The sequence below is a fragment of the Eulemur rufifrons genome, chromosome 3, assembly GCF_041146395.1.
Source record: "Eulemur rufifrons isolate Redbay chromosome 3, OSU_ERuf_1, whole genome shotgun sequence".
Taxonomy (NCBI): domain Eukaryota; kingdom Metazoa; phylum Chordata; class Mammalia; order Primates; family Lemuridae; genus Eulemur; species Eulemur rufifrons.
The window spans coordinates 58495020-58511972 of NC_090985.1; the positions used below are offsets into that span (position 1 = coordinate 58495020).

Sequence of the window (16953 nt, forward strand, 5' to 3'; positions counted from 1 at the left end):
CTTGGTCATGAGATGCTATGTCCAGAACTTTACCACGTGCTTCATCCTCAGGGCATCTTTATAATTTAATTCTGATATAATCTATCCTCCTAAATCTGTGAAGAGATTGGTTTATTGTTATCCTATTTTTTCTAGCATCTGTGACTAATGAAAACAGCCTCAGAATTTGTACTGTCACTCACAGCTCAGTGTTATTTGAGGGGGTCTGAGGAATCAAGACAGGGAAAGTCCAAGAGGACAGTGTCACTTTCTCTTTGTACTTCACCTGTCAACATCCGAGCTGACCGTAAACCACCTTTGCCTTTTTAATAGGTTGGGTTGTAGGCAAAAGCCAACCATTCTAATTGCTCATTACCCCAGTCTCGTAGTGAAGAGAACTCCTACCTTCATTGTAGATTGTCTCATGTGTAGTGTGTTATTGCCTCAACTAGATTCCACTCTGAATATAGACACCATAGCTTATATGTGATGCAATCGTCCATCTGGTCTACCACCCACCAGTCTCCTCTGCCATATAATTTTTTGAATCTACTGTAATATCCAGGTACATAATGAGTTTTCAGGAAACTTACATGAAATAATTCAAAGGGAGATGGGATCTCCTTGAGTAAAGATATTACGCTAAGCTTCTCCCATGTACTACAGTACAGAGCTCAGTTTTATTCTAGGAATAGTGTTCATTCTAATTTTTCAATTCTATTATTTGATATATTGGTGATAAATTTAAACATTTTAAAATATGCCCTTTAATACTTATTTTAAATCCTTATAATTTAATGAAGAAAGAAATGAGGATCACTTTATTAACCTATATACATGCCAATGTTAAAATACAGGTTTTTAATTTTTATTTTTTGCTTTAAAATAAAAATGAATTCAACTCAGTGTAGATCACTGACATGTGTTAATTTAGTATTTTACTGTGCTTCCATGTTCTTTCATCATCACTTTCTCTAAGAACATAATCTAATTCCATTTTTGCATAATTTTCCTATAATGGAAAATGCTACTATTGAAGAAACAAGCAGTAGATTCAGAGGATTGGAATAATGCTCTGTATCATTTTATACATTGTGGCACATCATAATTCACTGATGAAAGGGAGAGAGAAACAAACTTATCTTCACCATTATTCAAATGGTATAAGTACACATAATGGAATAAGTACACATAATGTAACACCCTTCCTTTATTGCTTTCTCCTTCAGTAAAATTGTTTGGATGAGTTTCAGACTTCCTTTTTTTTTTTTTTTTTTTTGACAGAGTCTCACTTTGTTGCCCAGGCTAGAGTGAGTGCCGTGGCGTCAGCCTGGCTCACAGCAACCTCAAACTCCTGAGCTCAAGGGATCCTCCTGTCTCAGCCTCCCGAGTAGCTGGGACTACAGGCATGTGCCACCATGCCCGGCTAATTTTTTCTATATATATTTTTAGCTGTCCATATAATTTCTTTCTATTTTTAGTAGAGATAGGGTCTCGCTCTTGCTCAGGCTGGTCTCGAACTCCTGAGCTCAAACGATCCTCCCACCTCGGCCTCCCAGAGAGCTAGGATTACAGGCGTGAGCCACCGCGCCCGGCCTTTTTTTTTTTTTTCTTGTCATCATTTTTGTGCTAATCCTATTCATAAGTCCTCATTTGACTGTAGGAGTAAACATATTTGAACCTTTAGATCTATCATCAATGAGCAAGATTTAGGTTATCAGTTCCAGCCATTTACTATCTGATTATATTTGTGCTTCTTAGTATACACCATGTTCCTGCTTCATAAATTTAAAGTGATTGCTGGTTATACATGATGAATGCATAGCTCTAAAGTCTCCTCTCCTTGGGTCATCTCTGTAGCTCCACATGGGCTGTGTTTGCAGACATCATAGCTAGTAATACTAAGTTATGTATGCTAATAAGCCCTTACATATTGCAAGATTAAATCGATGAGACCAGAAGTCACATTATTCAGGAAAAGGCAGGATGTAATTTTCTTTTTCTTTCAATGAAGTTAGTACATCTTGTGGTTCATTGGCGTGGGCATGCTAAGAGGGTCACTGCGTATGTGCACAGGGCTGTGGAATGCAGGGTGCCACCTCCACTTGTCCCGGCCAGGTTAGCAGAGGGCGAGTGCTACCTGATATTGCTTCAGCTGACCCTAGCCCCAGGAGTGAGACTCCAGGAAAACACGACAAGCTTTTTTGAACAACTTTAGAATACTTTGGGATCACCTATTTTTTATACTGATTCTACAGCATTTTTTTTTTTACAATATTTGCAGTAATGTAAAGACTAAAAAAACCAAAAAAACTCACAGCGTTCCTGCTCTCCATTGACTGCTTCTGTGATGGCACCTCTTTGCCTAATTTCAGGATAGAATAAGGACTATCATGCAGGGAAAACCTCCGCCGGGGCCAGCAGTCCTCTCTGGGCACACACCCAGATGTCCTTCACATCTGGTTAGCCATCCAAGGAGTCAGGCTGCTAGCCAACAGCGGTCCTCTTCCCTTCTTTCTCTCTTGTGTCACTTTTTTGCTCTTGTTCTTTCTAATTCTTCATGGATATAAAGCAAGGAGCAGAATGTCCCCAACTCTGGAGGATTCATCTTTGTAAACAACCCAACCAAACTGAACCCTTATCTCATTTAGATTACTCGTGTTTGTTGAGCACCTGCTAGATGCCAAGCACAATGATGGGCTTTCCCCTCTTCATTGGGGAAAATGAATTTTCCCCATTTTTCTTATTTAGTCCTCCAAACAGCCCTATGGGAGAGATGTTATTGTGACTATTTTACTATAGAAAAATGAGACCAAGAGGCATCAAAGAACTTTCCCAAGGTCACCTAACGCAGTATGAGGATGACAGTTCTTCTGTACCAAGTCAATTCTCTTTCCACGCACCTTGCTGCAGGAAGTGAAAGGGGCAAGAGGCTCAGAGAAGTTACTTCTTTTGTTAAACTGGAGCTAACTGATGAGCACACAAGTGCACAGAGGGAGGAAAAATGCAGTGGAAAGCAACCAGGGGGGAGGGGGAAGAGAGGAGGGGAAGAAACCAACTAATGGGTACCATGAACACTATTTGAGTGACGGGCACACCTGTAGCCAGGACTCAAGCATTACAAAAACGATTCATGTAACCTAAAACATTTGTACCCCCTTGATATTCTGAAATTAAAAAAAAAAAAGAATAAAACAAAAAGAAGTTACTTCATAGTCTCTTCTTGTTAGCCAGTTAGTGGGCTTCTCACTTGCACATATGTTTGATGAACAAACATTAATATTTTTAGCCATGCTGGCCGGGATAGGGAGTAATCAACTAGTACCTTCCAACAGAAACTGCTGTTCACACACCAAAAGTGATCCAGCCAGAGACGCGGAAGGGGTGAGTGTGGCGAGGGTGGTTCTGGTCGCACACCCAGGGACTGCAAGTTGCATGAATTTGTCACGGCAGTAAGCTTCCCTAAGCCCCTCTTCCTTGGAGTAAAACCAAGATACAATATCTCTCGCATCAATCTACAGGGAAATTGTGAGGATAACATATTATTGAAAATGCTCTGAATTCCATCCAGAATCCCAGATTCCTGTCATTTCCCTAACCCATGTAGGGTATTATTTTTATAGAAATATTCCTTGTAAGCCAGGAAACAGTAGATGGTAAACACATGTCTGCTGAATAAATAAAAAAATTATGAACTATTCTTAGACTCTGTGGAGGGGCTTGAATCAAATTACCGAGTGCCTCTGTGCCCCCTAGAGGATATCTAAAAATGGAGACTTGAGCTCCTCTATACCTCTTGCTGCTAGCTATGGGTTGAGGCTTGGATTGCCACTCTTAGTCTGTTTACCTCCCCTGTCCATGAGGATTTACTGTTCTGCTTTATGGTTTTATCAGAACCCAAAGCAGTAATTCTATGTTTTAAGTAAAAGAATATTTAGTACCTTTAGTTAAGTAGACATTTACTGCAATCAGAATTCCTCGGAAGTCCCCCAGGGTAGGGTCCTAGCTTCCCCCAGGGCACCCTCCTCTTCTCACTGCTGCCATCCCTGGCCCAGCATCTGGCCAGAGAGGCAGCCACAGCCGGCAGCTCTGTTGCAGTGGTCTGAGGGCCAGGCGGTCTGAATGGTGTGGGGACACGTGGGCTTGATCTGAAGCCCTTGACTTCAGACACTCCCACAGTTTCTTTGTTTGGGACAGCTTTGTAATGTCTGTAGGCCCAGAAGGTGACCGTTTGGTATGGCCTCTGTCCACGTCCTCATGGGCACTTTAAGCACGCAGTGTAAGGGCCCCTCCAATTGTTGGCACCCTGGGAGAGGGTGGAGGCAGAGTTAACCATTAGCTGGACTTGAAGTAGCTGGGAAAGGAGGTGCCTTGAAAATCGAGAGTTATCAAGCAAGAGAGAATTCAGGGTATTGTTTAGGTGAAATATCTCTTTAGATTGAAACAGAAGAGGCATTTTAATGGTTACAATAATGTTCTCTTTAAATAGGAGGGTGGGCATGCCTTCCTAGGCACTGGACTAGCAAATGCCAAACTGGCATGTTGTGTGCCTATAACTCAAGCAGGTCAGGGGGAGTGGGGTGGAATTCTCATTCCAATTCTAATTCAGTTCTAATCTTAGCAGACGTGTAAACTCTTGCAAAATGTACAGTTAGGATATGAAGGCCCGAGGGGAAAATGGCTTATTGGAGAATTTACAAGGAAGGGTCTAGGGATCACTGTACTTGTCAATGGCACCAAGAATCTCTTTACAATAAATTCCACCTAAGGAATCAGGGACCCTGGCTAAGGTAAATGCCAAGGGAATAAAAGAAAAGTGGAATCAACCGAAATGTCTATCAAGGGGTATTAGTTAAATAAATTCCATATAATGGAATACCAAAGGGCTGTACTCACATTATTAACCATTGTATCTCTTACCTAATTCAATGCTTGGCACAAGGTCAGCACTCAATACTGTCTGTTGAATCCATCAATAAATGAAAATTCAGCAATTTAAAAGGATGAATGAGATACGTTCAAGAAAAATGCTTTTAAGTGAAAACGAGGGTTAAAGAGTAGTATGGAATGATCCCATTTATGATTAGAGTATACAGATTTCATATATATGCATTTAAATATCTAGGTGGATATAGATAAATACAACTGCTAGTAGTGGGGTTTTTTATGGAATGCTATTGGATCAGAATGAAGGTGTTCACTTTCTCATTTTTAAATCTTTTTATTACTTAGGTATTTTACAGTAATGATGTATTACTTTGGTAATCAGCAAAACTAAAAATGATATTTCCATATTCAGGAGACAGGAAGAGGGTTGTTGTTAGATAAGGTTCTGTTCAGATTCTTATCAGAAATATGTTTTATTGACAGTAATGTGGCTGAACCTTATTTTTATGGAAAATAAACCCTGAAAAAAAAAAAAAAAAGCCCAAGGCCAGGCCCTTTTCCATCTGAAATGCATGCTCTATAGAGCAAGGACTCTGATATTTTGGAGACTGTAACCCCTGCTCACCTGGAGAAGACCAGATGATCTCCTGGCCTTTATCTCATACCATGGGGAAAGCAAAAGGAAGAGCAAATTTGTTTCTAGTAAGCCTCCTGCTGGCTAGATTGTACCAGTTCCGTTCTCATCTCCAGCCCAGTCACCTCTCTGCAGGGGGCGTGGAAGCCAGGGGTGTGGCCAGGGGTCCCAGGCTATGACCCCTCACGCTGGAGATGTGAGCCCACAAGCCCATCCTCACTGGGAAGAAGGCCGTGCAGTGCCCTTGTAACCCTTTTCAGACAATTGCAGCAAAGCCAGATGGGGTTGTGGGTCTCATTTCCTTAGAGCAGCTCATCTTACCAGAGGCAAAAGGAGAGAATATTCTTTGATCAAGGTAAAGACTAAGCCAGTGGGATTGTTATGTAACTCTTCACTTCTCCCTCTTTAACATTTTAATTTTTCCCTGATGCACCACTGTGTTTTATTTCCTAATATGCCTGTTATATAGAAATATGTCAGTTTGTATGTGTGGGCTCCTTTCAAATTCCTACTGGTTCCATTGAAAAGAAATTCTGAAGCAATGCGCTCTTCAGGTTTTTATTTAGTCATGCTGTTTTTCCAGTAAAAATCAAAGACAACTGACCTAGAAATGAATCTGTGAGATTTTAGCCGCCAGTAAAATTCAGGCAGCTAAAATACCTCACGTCCAAGTCATGGTAAGTGAACACCTACTCCCGTGCATCCGTAACTTTGATAATTTCCTTCCTTACATTTTAGAAACCTTTTTTTAGTTGTGCTTTCATATGTAGACATTCCATTTATTGAAAATTCAAAGCAACTCTTAGTGGGCAAGGTTACATGCCCCAAATTAGGCAAATGTTTTAATGAACCTGGTCTCTCTCTGGAACCGCTGTGGGTTCTGTGTTCCTTGTTGCAGCCAAACTTGACTTTAGCTGCTCGCGTCTTGTAAATTCCATTTTAGGAGACTTCAGTGCAGTTTGCATTGAGACCTTTCCTCTGAAGTTAATCAGGCTGTCCAGGGTAGGTTATAGACTTTTCCCTATGGGCTCTGAGGAATTAAGTCACAGAGTTTTCGGAACCTTACGCGGAATCACAGAAATGCAATGCTGCAGATCTTTCCCTCCACAGACACAAAAAATACAGACAGGAGAGCACGCATTCCGGAAGGTCATTCACTAGCTGCCATTCCTTTCACTGTGGCATCATTTTTAGTTGCTATTCCTTTATTTTTCTTTTTAAATGGAAAATTAACTTCATATTTTTCATTCCTCATTATGGTTCTCTGTGGTGATTTGGTGTCTTCTCTTCTCATGCATTTTTCCTTTTTCATCTGTGATCAATATTAACGCCAGATTTATTTTTTGAACCCTAAGAGACTGGAGGTGACCCAAAATAACCTGGGAAATTTCACATTGCCCTCCCCAGATTAAACTACTGAATGGCAGGATGCTGATGTTTAATGGAATAGGTGTGCGTTCACTTTCGGAAATGCAGGACTGACTCAAAGGCCCCGAAGAGGTAAAAGATGGGATATGCAGGAGGCCAGGGTACCTGAGCAGAGGGAGGACCAAGAGCTAAGTCAGAGGTGGCCCAGGGCCAGCTCACACAGAGCCCAGTGGGCCAAAGAGGGAGTTTGGACTTTATTCTAAGTATGTTGGGAAGCCTTTGAAGAATTTTAAGCAGAGGAGTGACATAGTCTAATTTGTGTTTTTAAAGGGTCGCTCTGATGCCAGGTGCAGTGACATGCTCCTGTGGTCCCAGCTACTCTGGAAGCTGAGGCAGGAGGGTCCCTTGAGCTCCGGAGTTCAAGGCTGCAGTGAGCTAAGACCACACCACTGCACTCCAGCCTGGGTGACAGAGCGAGACCCCATCTTTGAAAAGAGATCACTCTGGGGAAAATAGATTGGGGCAAGGGGTAGTTAGTGAGAGAGAAGAGGAGTGAAAAGTGAGATTCCAGTGAGGAGCATGTTGTAGAAGACCAGGAAGGAAATGGTAGTTTGGATTGAGGTGGTGACAGTGGAGATGGCGAGGAGGGAATGGATTTGAGACAAATTTTGGGCACTGAATCAAGATCACATGCTAATGGAACAAAAATGAAAGGAATCACAGATGAGCCCCAGGGGTTTGTCAAGAGCAGATGGGCAGGCAGGGTGGGGAAGAGACCACAGGATTCAGAGAGGAAAGCAAGAGTGCCAGTTCCACTCTATGGAGCACTGCAGTGTGCAGCCTTGAGCTGGGCATGAAGGACACAGCGTTGAAGAGGGCGTAGTCTTAGCCAATTTGTGTTTTCCCCTACCTTACTGCTGATGCTCCTATTCTCCTTTACCAGTTCCCTCTTGCCTCCCAGAGTGTAAATGGCAGTGTGATCAGGGCTCCATCCTCAGTCTGCATTGACTTCCTTGGTGCTCTCCTCCAGTCCTTGGCTGTAAACTCTATCTGTATACTGATGACTCCCAAGCTGATCTTGTCTCCCTGGACCTCTTCCTCTAACTTTAAACTTATATAGTCAACGACCTGCTTGCCATCTCCAACTGGCGTATAATAGGTATGTCAGAATCAACACGTGCCCAGCTAAGCACTGGTATCCATGTCCCCTGCCTCAGCCCAAAGCCCTGCTTCTCCTGCGTTTTCCGCATTTCTGTAAATGTCACCTTCATCCTTATAGTTGCTCAGGCCCAAACCTTGGAGTTACGCTGCACTGTTCTCTTTTTCACACCTTACATCTGAACCACCCACCAGTCCTATTGACTCTACCTTCAGGCTATATCCAGAATCCAACCATGTGTCCTGTCCTGTGCTGCCACCACCCTGGGTCCAGCCACCATCACCTCTTGCCTGTGTCGTTGCAGGGGCCTCCTTACTGGTCTCCCTGCCTCTGCTCTTTTCGTCTTTAGCTCACTCGCAACACAGCAGCCAGGTGATCTCCTTAGACTATGAATCACTCCTATCACTTCTCTGCTAAAAACCCTGCAGTGGCTCCGTCTCACTCAGAGTGAGAGCCAAAGTCCCTACGGTCACCTCCAGGTCCCACATCCTCTGGCCCCGTGTGACCATGCTGGTCGCCCTCCACTCTAGCTGCATCTTGGCTCGCGCTGGGTGCACCCCAGTTTAGACCCGTCTCTTTCACTGTTCTCTCTCTTGGAAGAGTCTTCTCCCAGCTCTCTCCTGGCTACCTGCCTCACTGCCTCTGGTCATTTTCAAATGTCACTTTCTCCGTGGGGCCTTCTCTGGCTTCTTATTTAAAATCTCACCGCCCATCCGCCCACCCCTGGTGTTCCTCTACCCGCTTCTCTTCTTCACTCTTCACAGTGGCACATCTCCAGCTATCATTTCACTTACTCATTTCATTTATCACATGTCTCTTGCCACTGGACCATAAGCCTCTCTGAGTTTTCATCTCTCTGCTAGTAAAATGCACAAAGCCTGCCTGCCGGTCACACAGGGCTGCTGTGCAGGTTGGATAGAACAATGTCTGAAGGACCAACATGGATAAGATCTTGTCATTTACCACGGTGTCTGGCCCTGACTGAATACCAGAGCTTTGCATGTAGGACTATCTCATTTAATTCTCACATCAAATCAATGAGATATGAACTCGTATTATTGAACTCATTTTACAAATCTGAGAAAACTGAGGTGTGCCAAAAAGTTAAGTGAATTACCCACCAGCTAGTAAACAACAGAGCTAGGCTTTGAACCCAAGCATTTTTCCCACCATGTTCTCCTGGCATAAAATAAATGTTTTAATGACTGATTGGAGTAATGGAAAGGATTTGACCTGAGGTGCAACTTCTGTCTCCAGACTATTTTTCTCTTGACTGTTAATTAATGTAGCATTTCCCCCATGCTATCCCGCCCCCCTTCCCTTCAACACAAACAGGCAGAAATTCCTATCTTCCAGAAGAAAAAGATATTGTCAGTTACTCTATCATATGTCCCTGAGGTTTTTGTTGCGTGGTCTAACCAAATCCAGATGGCTGGTTTTCTCAGGTTCAGTCCTCATACTAAGGAAAGTATTTGTAGTTATCTACTGAAACAAATTCTGGACTTAATTGCAATCACCCGCTTCCCAAATAACTTATTCCATGCTCTTCTGCCTTGTTTGTGTTATGGCCTTTCTGTGCTAATGAATTTGTAAATGTGGTTTAATTACTGTTTACCGAAAAAATAGCTGCACACACAGATCAGTCTCCATGGGAGACTTAGCCAAAATGTTGAGGCAATTTGTTTCTAGTGCAAAAAGCAGCTAATAAATGAGAAACACTTCTTAAACATTGGGAAAGGAACTTAAGTTTAGTTTTGAAGAAACAACACTTTTTATATCTAGGGAAATAAATCATTCTTTAAGGGTATAGATTTAAATATCAAAATGGCATTTTTCCGAAAGGCTAACCACATAGCGATTTGTACGTAACCAGATTATGATAACGGCGAGTTGATTGAAAACCACACCAAAGAGCTATATCCTTGAGAGCCTCCCAGAAGGAAAACTTGAAATTACTTGTAAATTCCATAAAATGTTTCAGAGCTCTATAAACCCATGTATTATGTATTACCTCATGTTTCTAAATTCTGGCTTCAGGCAAATTGCTAACTTAGCAACTAAATGACAATTTTAAAATTCTAATACAAACCAGCCTCTCTAACTTTGTTTTTTTTAATCTCCAGGAAAAAAAAAAAAAGGACACAGAGGAAAATAAAAGATATTGGAATGTTCAATTTATAAATTCTGTTTCTGCTCCATTTGGAGTTCTAGTTTAATTTTGCTTTTGCATAAAATGGTGTTTGCTTGATTCTGCATAACGAGGGAACTCTGAAAGGAAGTTCGTTCCTGCAGCTGTTGACCATGCTAATAGGAAGGATGCTCCATCCTCCTACACTTGGGGATGCCAGGTTCTGTCTCCAATGCAGAACTCAGAAAACAAAATCAATCAACTTGGCAATTAATACGGATTTCTCATTATTGCCTGAACTATGGATGTTCCAAAAGAAGCTTGAGCCAGTGTGAGATACAAACACTGCCCTGCAGGAATTTATTTTTAGTGAGGCCACCAGACATGCAATTCGGTAGAAGACATCCTGAGACCGAGTCTTAACTACCAGATAGCTTTTAGTGTGTCCAATAGCGTTCTGACAACCAGGCCCTCATGCTTCTGGCAAAAAGCATCCTTTTCCAAGACTAGTCCGTATTTCCATGTTGTCATTGCCTTTCTATCGGTCATTCCTGCATTTATTAGTTCACCACTGCCACTGTGGTGGCCCTGGCAAGACAAAGCAGCCGCATGGAGACTCTGCTTCCCTCAAGGGGCTGACCGTGTAGCGGGAGGGAGATAGAGGGAAACAAAGCACTGTAACTCGTAAAATCGCAAAGAAAATCGGCAGTCATGATTAAAATGGGGATATGTTGTCTTTCAGATATTCTGTAATTTTCCAAGCCTTTCAGGACTTTTTCCAATAGAATAAAAATGCAAAATGTAAGTGCAGAGCACCTTTATGAGACCACACTTAAATCATATGGCTCCATAACTGGGAATGAAACTCAGGTATCACCTCCTCCAAGAAAGCTTCTCTGGTAGCGCCCTGCCCCCGGGGCTTCGGCATCCTTCCTAGGTACTCTCACTGCCTTCACTGTCTACTCTGGATATGTGTGTGGCATATCTATCATACTGTCCCCTCGCTGTCACCACCACCCGGACACACACAGCTGGGTGCCCTAGGGAAGGAGGGGACATGCCATTGTTTGCATCCAAAGCACCAGACATGTCCAGTAATGGTGCTCCGCAGATGGCTATGAATGGCTGTGTGACTGGGAAGATGGCAATTGCAGGGATGTCCCCATCTAGTAAAAGTCCTCTTTATTCCACACACTATATTAAGTTAAAAGAATATATATAACAAAAGGGTGTGCATTTTTTGCAAATGTAAATGTATTAAAATATGTTAATAGCATATATAAATAAGTATACATACAAAAAATCTGGGAGAATATACACCAAAATGTTAGCAGTGGTTATCTCTAAGGGTTAGGATTTGAAATGATGCTGACTTTTTTCTTTTATGCATCCCTGTGTTGTTTTCCTGTTTTACTGTGGATGTGTGCTACTGTTGTGATAAGAAAATACAAAGCTATTTGTATTTTAAATAAGACAGTGTGGTCTATTTCATAAGCCACAATCATAAGACATAAATAATTTTATGAAGCATCATCTTTACGATCTCAACCCAAGGTCATCAGTGATTTACTCTGTGAATTTAAATTACTGAACTAGCTTGGTAGTGTTTAGTGGTATTAGATACGTTTGTTTCCATTTCCCTTCCTCATGTCTGTGTTTACAATATTCGGAAGGTACCCAAGCAGCAATTTACTTGGAAATATTGTAGCAATAAAGCATGCTAAATTCTCTTTTTTGGTGTGTCTCTCTCTCTCTCTCTCTCTCTCTCTCTCTCTCTTCCTGTTCTTTAATTGTCCCTGCTAATTAGAACACCAGCCTTCTTAAATGCAGGCTCAACCTCTTGCAAACTGATAAACAAACCAGAACTAAGTAACCAATTAATTCTCCCTCCCCCCTCCCCCCTCCTCCCTCCTTCCCTGTCCCCTCCCCCTCCTCCTCCCTCTGGATCTTTGCTTTCAGGCTGGCTCTGTAGAAAAGAAATATCAATTTTCTGGTTAGTGATATTTCTAGCCTACATTATCTACTGGCCTGTGTTTCTATTATTTTGTTTGGCTGCCTGCTACGTTGCAAAACCTAGAAAATGTTATTGGACTAGTATAAAGTTTGTTTTTTCTTTTCCCCAAAGGAACAATCACAAATTATAAAACGTGCTTCTAAAGAACAGCTCTAAAAAAATCACACATACTTTCTTTTCTATCTGCAGCTGAACTCTCGCTGCCAGGATGGGCAAACAGAACAGCAAGCTGCGCCCGGAGGTCATGCAGGACTTGCTGGAGAGCACGGACTTCACGGAGCACGAGATCCAGGAATGGTACAAAGGCTTCTTGAGAGACTGCCCCAGCGGACATTTGTCCATGGAGGAGTTTAAGAAAATATACGGGAACTTTTTCCCTTACGGGGATGCTTCCAAATTCGCAGAGCATGTCTTCCGCACCTTCGACGCGAATGGCGATGGGACAATAGACTTTAGAGAATTCATCATCGCCCTGAGCGTGACTTCGAGGGGGAAGCTGGAGCAGAAGCTGAAATGGGCCTTCAGCATGTACGACCTGGACGGAAATGGCTACATCAGCAAGGCAGAGATGCTAGAAATTGTGCAGGTACGTAGCCCTGGTCCTTTAAAAGAAAAGAGCGTGTGTCCCAGTAAGGATTGGAAGGCCACAGTGTAGCAGGTGCGGAGGTGGCAAACTGGCGGGTCGCCAGGGCAGTGTGTTTGGCCGACCCAGTGTTTCTGAAAAGTTTGAACCCACATTACAGTACAGGGTGGTGGTGCCTAAAAATCCACACTGATTGACATCTCTTGAAAACCCAGCAGCTCTGGCCACCCTGGGCCCACCCTCTTGCCTGTTATTAGTTACCCGGGGCTTTGTGGTGATCCCCACACTGCAGATGAACATGCTCATTATGGCCACTCCATCGACTCATTGCAATGACCTGCCTGGACTTGGGCCTTTGGGGTTCTGTCCCCTGGGCTGGGGTTTAGTAATCAAGCTCTGGCCTGGGTTCAAATCCTGCATCATTCAGTCACTACCACTATGACTGTGACCAAGTTAGTTCACCTAAGTGAGCCTCAATGTCCTCATCTATAAAATGGAGCTACCATATCGTGGGGCTATTCTAACATGAGGTGTGACTCTCCATGTTAAATGCTTGGACAGTGCCAGCCATAATGAAAGCTCATCATCATCACCATCATTAATTTACAACTTTATCAGACTCTTGAATAACAGCAGGAATCCGACTCCAGGCCCCACCCCTCAGGGATGCAAACACTGTAGAATGGAGGCCTTCCTCATTGCAGTAACAGGCACTCCCTGTTATTTCCCCCAAGCACGCTCCCAGAGCAAGTTTCCTGAGCAGAACAGGAGAATGGGCCCCAGTGTTGGCTACATTTTCCTTGTGGGCCCACAGCACATGTGGGGAGGCAGGGAGGCAGGGTAAGGAGCTCGGGTTATGGCAATGACAGGGGGCTCAGCAGTGGGTGGGACCCAGAGACCATCCTAAGGAGACAGCTGCAAGCAACAAGAAGGACTAGGTGGTGATCAGCCCTGGGGAGGCTGGCAGGCAAGTGGGACACAACAGGGAAGGATATGGCAGAGACGGCCGGTCCAAGAGAGTAGGCCTTTAGCTTCCTGGAGAGCCTGTCTCAGAGGCCAGCGCTCATCCCAGGCCACCTGGGTAGATGTCTTGCAGAGGGAGAGCTGCAGCCCCTGGGAGAACTGCTGGGGTGCTGGACAGGTGGGGGCCATAATACAAGGAGACAAAAAGAACTCAGCTACTGGTGAGGAGGAGCATGGGGTGCAGTTGTACTTGTCTACAGGAAAACTACAGGGAACCTGGTTTGGAAATAGGGACAGAGCTCAAAAGAGACTTGCAAGATGACCTGTTAGTGGGTCTTGAAGCTGAGGCCTAGGGCCTGCTCCCAGGCCAGTGGGACTGAAGCCACATGAGCAGTTAAAGTGACAGCTGCGAACATCAGCGAGAGGCAGAAGCCAGTATCCAAAGTGACCCTCCTCATCCCTGGGACTCTCCAGGATCTGCCTGTTCCTTCTTTCTGGTTGGGCCACCCGTGGCTTCTCCTTCACCCAGAGCAGTAACTGTCTGAATAAATTGTGTTAAATTAGTCCCTCAGAGATGTGGCTCTTAAAATAAAAATAAAGGATCTCTCTCTTCCCCTGAAGATAAACATATGCAAAATAAAACATCTATAAAAATATGGGCAGTATTGAAAAATATAGAAGATAAAAAGGAAATATCTATAATTCCACCCTACCTACAAAGAGAATCACTGCTAGTAATTTTTTAATATATCTTTCCTGGTCCTATTTCCATGCATTTAAAAATATCCAATGGATTTCATAATGTATATGCAGTTTTCTATGTTGCCATTTTCACTTAACATAATAACACAAGTATTTCTCTTGGTATAAAGACTTTTACTCAAGCTATTTTCATGGCTGCATAGTAGTCCTACAACATATTATAATTTTCTTAATTTTCCCCTATTGTTGGATATTTAGGTTGTTCCCAGTTTTTATTATTATACACAATACTATAACTTTTAAATATAAAATAAATCAGTAATCCTTGTGCATAAAGTTTTTCTGTATTTAGGATTATTCCCTCAGAATATAGTCCCAGACGTGCAATTACTGGGCCAAAGGGTATGGGCATTTCCAAGGCTCTGGATACACTCTGCCAAATTGTTTTTCCAAATGTACCCCCAAAGTGTGTGAAGGGCTGTTCCCATATGGTTGCACTTTTCTGATTTTTCTTCATTTTTATTAAAAAAATCACAATTAAATTTAATTAATTTAATCTTAATTAAAAATTAAAATTATATTAACATTTAAAAGGTGATTAATTTTAATTAGCTTTATTTTGTGTTCTTTTTTCATCTGGGAGTGCTGTGCTCCACCCCTCTGTAGTAAAGGGATGGGAATTTTCACCTTTTGGAGAGAATTGCTTCCTGGCTGCAATCTACGAAAAAAATTCTCATTAGCCACCGTGATATCTCCTCAAATACTTGTGCCCAGTGGTCCTGGCTGTCATCGGCCAATGGTTTCATGGCCAGTAGTGATGTAGGGAGGAACCTTCAGACCTTGTAGATTATGTGAGTTTTACTCATAGAGGAGTGCTTGAGGCCAGGAGTTCAAGACCAGCCTGGGTGGGCAATACAGCAAGACCCCATCTCCACAAAAAATTAAAAAAGAAAAAGGAAAACGAAAGAATCATCCATGCATTCATTCATCACCTCCTAAGAACTTGGCCCTGGAAATAAACAGTCTAGGAGGAAACTAAAACTATCTGTATGCCGTGGAATCCAGTGTGCAAGAGCGGGAAGATCGCAGAGAGCGTGCAGAGGGCACCAGCAGACCCTCGTTCAGCACCTGCTGACTTATTCCACCATGTTCTTTACAGGATGGAACAAGTGGTCATAAAAAGGAAGATGCGTCAACCTGACAGAGACATTTTCTTCACCCTGAAGTACCTTGGTCCATTCACAGGCCCACAGAAGCTTCCAGGTCACAGCTGTAATGATATTTGTTCCTTAAGAAACGCTTATACGCTCGCGGCTCTAAAGAAGCCTGCAAGTAGAAGGCTCAAATTCCCTAAACTGCTTTCTAGAGCGTTAAGCCCTGATGATTAATATTCATGACCGCAGAAAGGAAATATTGCAGCACCCTGAGGCGACTTCACGGTCATCAAAGAGATTAAATTAAACTGAAAACCATTTTCCTATTAAGGGTTATGTTATTCTATTTGGCTACTTCGAAAACTGACAGTTCATGTATTCTGTCACATTCTTATGCTAATCTCCCTGCTTTCAATTATTCTGGATGAATTGGAATATATTGCACGATCTTACTGTACTTCCCATCCCATTTTTTTTTTCTTCCTTTTTTTCCCCTCCCTCTTTGAAAGCCCACGCTCCCTGGGCCTTGTCACTGTGGCAGGAAGCTCTGTTCCTTTTTGGGGACTTTTTTTCTTTGTTCTAGCTGGTTCGCAGCATTTAGGAGAATGTTCCTTTGCTACGGGAGAGTCACTGTCTGTCGTTTCTGTTTTGTGCCTGAGTGAGTATCTGGTAGAAAGCTGGATGAGGTGGAGACCAGCTGCAGACCAGGAGACCCAGAAACAAATAAAGGTTCGATTCCTTAACATGTAACTTGTAGCTTGATAACAGGTGGTGATACACAAATTCTTACCTGAATCTCTGTCTCTCTAAGACTCAGAAATTCAAGTGATTAATGAAAAATGCAAATTCATGATTGTTCACCTACAAACACTGATAATGGGTCAGGGTGAAGATTGGGGTAAAAACAAGTTTATCATTAGGCTTGACAATGAATGGGGTGTAGGAATACTATTCACAAATTTTCTAGTTGTTCTTCCCAGATGTCGTTTCCAGTGGTTTAGCTTTGGTATCCAAAGCATAATATTCGTAGTGACAAGCTGGAATTCTTTTGTATTTCCTGACATTAGTAGAAAAGATTCTAAAATGTATGAGACTGCTGTGAATTCTGTGTAGTACTGAACTACACCAGATTAGTTTCCTACAGCTGCTATAACAGGCATCAGAAATTTAGTGGCTTAAAACCACACAAATTTATTATCTTACAGTTCTGGAGGTCAGAAGTCTGAAATCAGTTTCACTGGACTAAAATTAAGATATTCTCAGGGCGTATTCCTTCCGGAGGCTTTTAGAGAGAATGCTTTCCCTCACTTTTTCCAGCTTTAGAAGCCTCCTGAGTTCCCTTGGCATATGGCTCTCTTCATCCAAATTCAAAGTCAGCAACA

At 42.7% G+C, this 16953-nt stretch overlaps 1 protein-coding gene across 2 annotated transcripts in view; it reads left to right on the plus strand.

Annotated features, from left to right (window-relative positions):
* NCALD (neurocalcin delta) overlaps window positions 1–16953 on the plus strand; it is a 161154-nt gene that overhangs the window by 129272 nt on the left and 14929 nt on the right. For both annotated transcript variants that reach the window (XM_069465458.1, XM_069465457.1), the window contains exon 2: window positions 12359–12755. In XM_069465458.1, coding sequence (XP_069321559.1) covers window positions 12378–12755 — 378 coding nt within the window. In that variant the 5' untranslated portion in view covers window positions 12359–12377. The remainder of the gene's footprint in view (window positions 1–12358; window positions 12756–16953) is intronic.